Source organism: Meles meles, chromosome 8, assembly GCF_922984935.1.
Source record: "Meles meles chromosome 8, mMelMel3.1 paternal haplotype, whole genome shotgun sequence".
Taxonomy (NCBI): Eukaryota; Metazoa; Chordata; class Mammalia; order Carnivora; family Mustelidae; genus Meles; species Meles meles.
In genome coordinates this window covers 58289213-58292412 of record NC_060073.1, presented here as the reverse complement: position 1 = coordinate 58292412, position 3200 = coordinate 58289213, and the positions used below count along the sequence as shown (strand labels likewise).

Genomic DNA, 3200 nt, shown 5'->3' with positions numbered 1-3200 from the left:
CTAACTGGGCAGTCTGACAGATTAGATACAGAATGATTTTCATGGTATTTGAAAGCCTATTATCACCCTCAAAATGTACATTCTTTGGGTGTGGCATTAGGCATACTGCCATGGTGGGAGACAAATAAGACCTGTCAAACTACTTAGGAGCTCCCAGTCTAGCATTTACAGCTCAGTTCAGAAGCTGACAAAACAAATCTGCATTGATAGTGCCCAGAAAATATCAAATATATTGTAGAGGGCTGCTTGTTACATATTATGTTTTCTGTAGTTATCCTCTAGAGAATTACAAAATACAGTGTCAATTCATAATCAAACTTCAATTTAGATGATCCCAATAATTTCCTGTGTCCTCTGTATTCTCCACTGAAGACTAATTTTTCTTCTATTGCCATTTGAACTTGCAAAAATTATGGAGTGAGGTTAGCATCGTGTGTAAACTTTAACCTTCTATTGGCTCTCCTTTCATTTTTGAATCTGCAATTGAAATTATTAATTTAATAATTTTCATTTACTCATGTATATAATTATCAGGCTTACTAAAAACATAGATGGGAATTATGATGGTTATATTAGATATGTATATTTCTCCAGCAGTTTAGTCTGATTATTCAACATCGTGATATCCTGAAGCTCAACAAATTCATAATAAGTTGAAAGACTGTATATTTTTCCTTGGAAAATATAATTTGTGAACTCTTTAGTAGAGACCCTAAAAATAAAATGAGGGTTTATTTTAATATATAGGTGGATTTAAAATTTTTACAAAGGGAAACTGAATGATTAGATGTTTTTCATTTAGAATTTCTTTGACTAATTCAGTCATGAATATAAAATAGAAGATAATTTGATCAGGAGAGATATGGTGAACATACAGCTGATGCTATATATGGGATCAATACTTTCCCTTGGAATAATAACAGATACCCTGAAGTGTGGTGCACAGATGCTTGAAGTAGGAACTCTTTCGTTTCAGACTAGTCTATAAATTTACTTTCTAGCATTTAATATTTACCATAGTGTAGATATTCTCAGGGATCTTTGATTATTTTCTTAAAATGTTATTTTTAACTTTTTACATGAAGTCAGGATCTTGTTATAAAGCCAATGAGGCAACTACTAAAGATCATGTGGAGAACAGTGAGAAAGATTCTGAATGCCTATCATTGACGCAAGCAAAGCCGCTCTGTTTTGATATGATGAGTTCATATTTGGCTAAAAGTGTTGGAAAACCACAACCATAGGATAAATTGTTATAAGTGAAATTCCCATGTTGGAGAACATAAACATGTCTAAAGACTTTTGATAAATGTTGAAAATTGCATTTTATTACTACTATGCCAAATATGTTTTCTGAGCATAGCATGTAAGAGAGCTGCTTATCTCCACAACACTGAATTTTATCCAGAACTGTGACTGCTTTTTATTTATGTGATTTCAGATTTGGCTAAAAAGCTCCTATTCCCACTCATGTCTGCTTTCAATAATTCTGAGGTCCAGCTTTTTCTTCTGATTGGAATCCCAGGACTGGAACATGCCCACATCTGGATCTCCATTCCTATTTGCCTCATGTACCTGGTTGCCATCATGGGCAACAGCACCATCCTCCTTATCATTAAGACAGACCCCTCACTTCATGAGCCCATGTATTATTTCCTTGCCCTGTTGGCCATCTCTGACCTGGGCCTGTCCTTCTCCTCCCTTCCTACCATGCTGAGAATCTTCTTGTTCAATTCTATGGGAATTTCACCCAATGCCTGCTTTGCTCAAGAATTCTTCATCCACGGATTCACTGTCATGGAATCCTCAGTGCTTCTAGTTATGTCTTTGGATCGCTTTCTTGCCATTCATAATCCCCTGAGATACAGTTCTCTTCTCACTAGCCGCAGAGTTGCTAAAATGAGATTGACTATAGCCATCAGGAGCATTCTTTTAGTGCTTCCATTCCCATTCACTCTCAGGAGATTAAAATACTGTCAGAAGAATCTCCTTTCTCACTCATACTGTCTGTATCAGGACACCATGAAGCTGGCCTGCTCTGACAACAAGATCAATGTTATCTATGGCTTCTTTGTTGCTCTCTGTACTATGCTGGACTTGGCATTAATTTTTCTGTCATATATGCTGATCCTGAAGACAGTACTCAGCATTGCCTCTCTAGCAGAGAGGCTCAGGGCCCTCAATACCTGTGTCTCCCACATGTGTGCTGTGCTCACTTTCTATGTACCCATCATCGCCCTGGCTGCCATGCATCGCTTTGCCAGGCACAAAATCCCTCTAGTTATAATCCTTATTGCAGATATATTCTTGTTGTTGCCACCCCTAATGAACCCCATTGTGTATTGTGCAAAAACTCAGCAAATCCGGGAAAAGGTCTTGGGAAAGTTGTTTAACATATGTAGGAGATAGGGGCGCCTGGGTGGCTCAATGGGTTAAGCCTCTGCCTTCAGCTCAGGTCATGATCTCAGGGTCCTGGGATCAAGCCCTGCATCAGGTTCTCTGCTCGGCAGGGAGCCTTCCCCCACTCTCTCTCTGTCTGCATCTCTGCCTACTTGTGATCTCTGTCTGTCAAATACATAAATAAAATAAAAAAAATATGTAGGAGATAAAAATTCAAATATGGAAGTAATAAATTATCAACCAGTAAATATGAATTGGCACCTATTTCAGTACCACGGTGGTCACTATCTAGTGGAGGACTGTGGGAGAGTGAAAGGAATTTATAATAAAGTCAAGAATATGTTATTGAATGGGAAGGATGAAATAATCAGGTGATAGATGATATGATTCACAGAGGATTAATTCGTATTTTGAGTAGTTGAAACAAAACACTATATAATGGAGCTGTTGGGTTTGAGTCATCTCCTAAATAATGGATAAAATTGGACAGATTGAGATTATTACTCAAGCAGCATTTATTGAATTTATATATTTACAATGTACACTCACTATACTATCAAGGAGAAATGAACTAGCAAGGCACATGAAGCCATGAAGGCTGTTAGTCTGGCTGGAATAAGAGTATAATTTGGCAAAGAGTGAGGGATAATTTTGACTAGTGTGAGTGAAGCAGATTTTGGAGTACTTAGAAAAGCCTTGAACAGTATAAATGCAGGAAGTACTGGGGAGAAAATTTAACCTCTACAGCAAACAGCCAACATGATGGATCAGATGTTACGAAAAGCATGTCTGAAAGCAGG

The 3200-nt window shown here is 37.6% G+C and overlaps 1 protein-coding gene across 1 annotated transcript; it reads left to right on the top strand.

Moving 5' to 3' along the window:
• The first annotated feature begins 1470 nt into the window (after positions 1 to 1470).
• Positions 1471 to 2409, top strand: LOC123949734 (olfactory receptor 51A7). The gene has a single exon (XM_046017320.1). The coding sequence runs from the start codon at positions 1471 to 1473 to the stop codon at positions 2407 to 2409; it is 939 nt and encodes a 312-aa protein (XP_045873276.1).
• Positions 2410 to 3200: the final 791 nt, after the last annotated feature.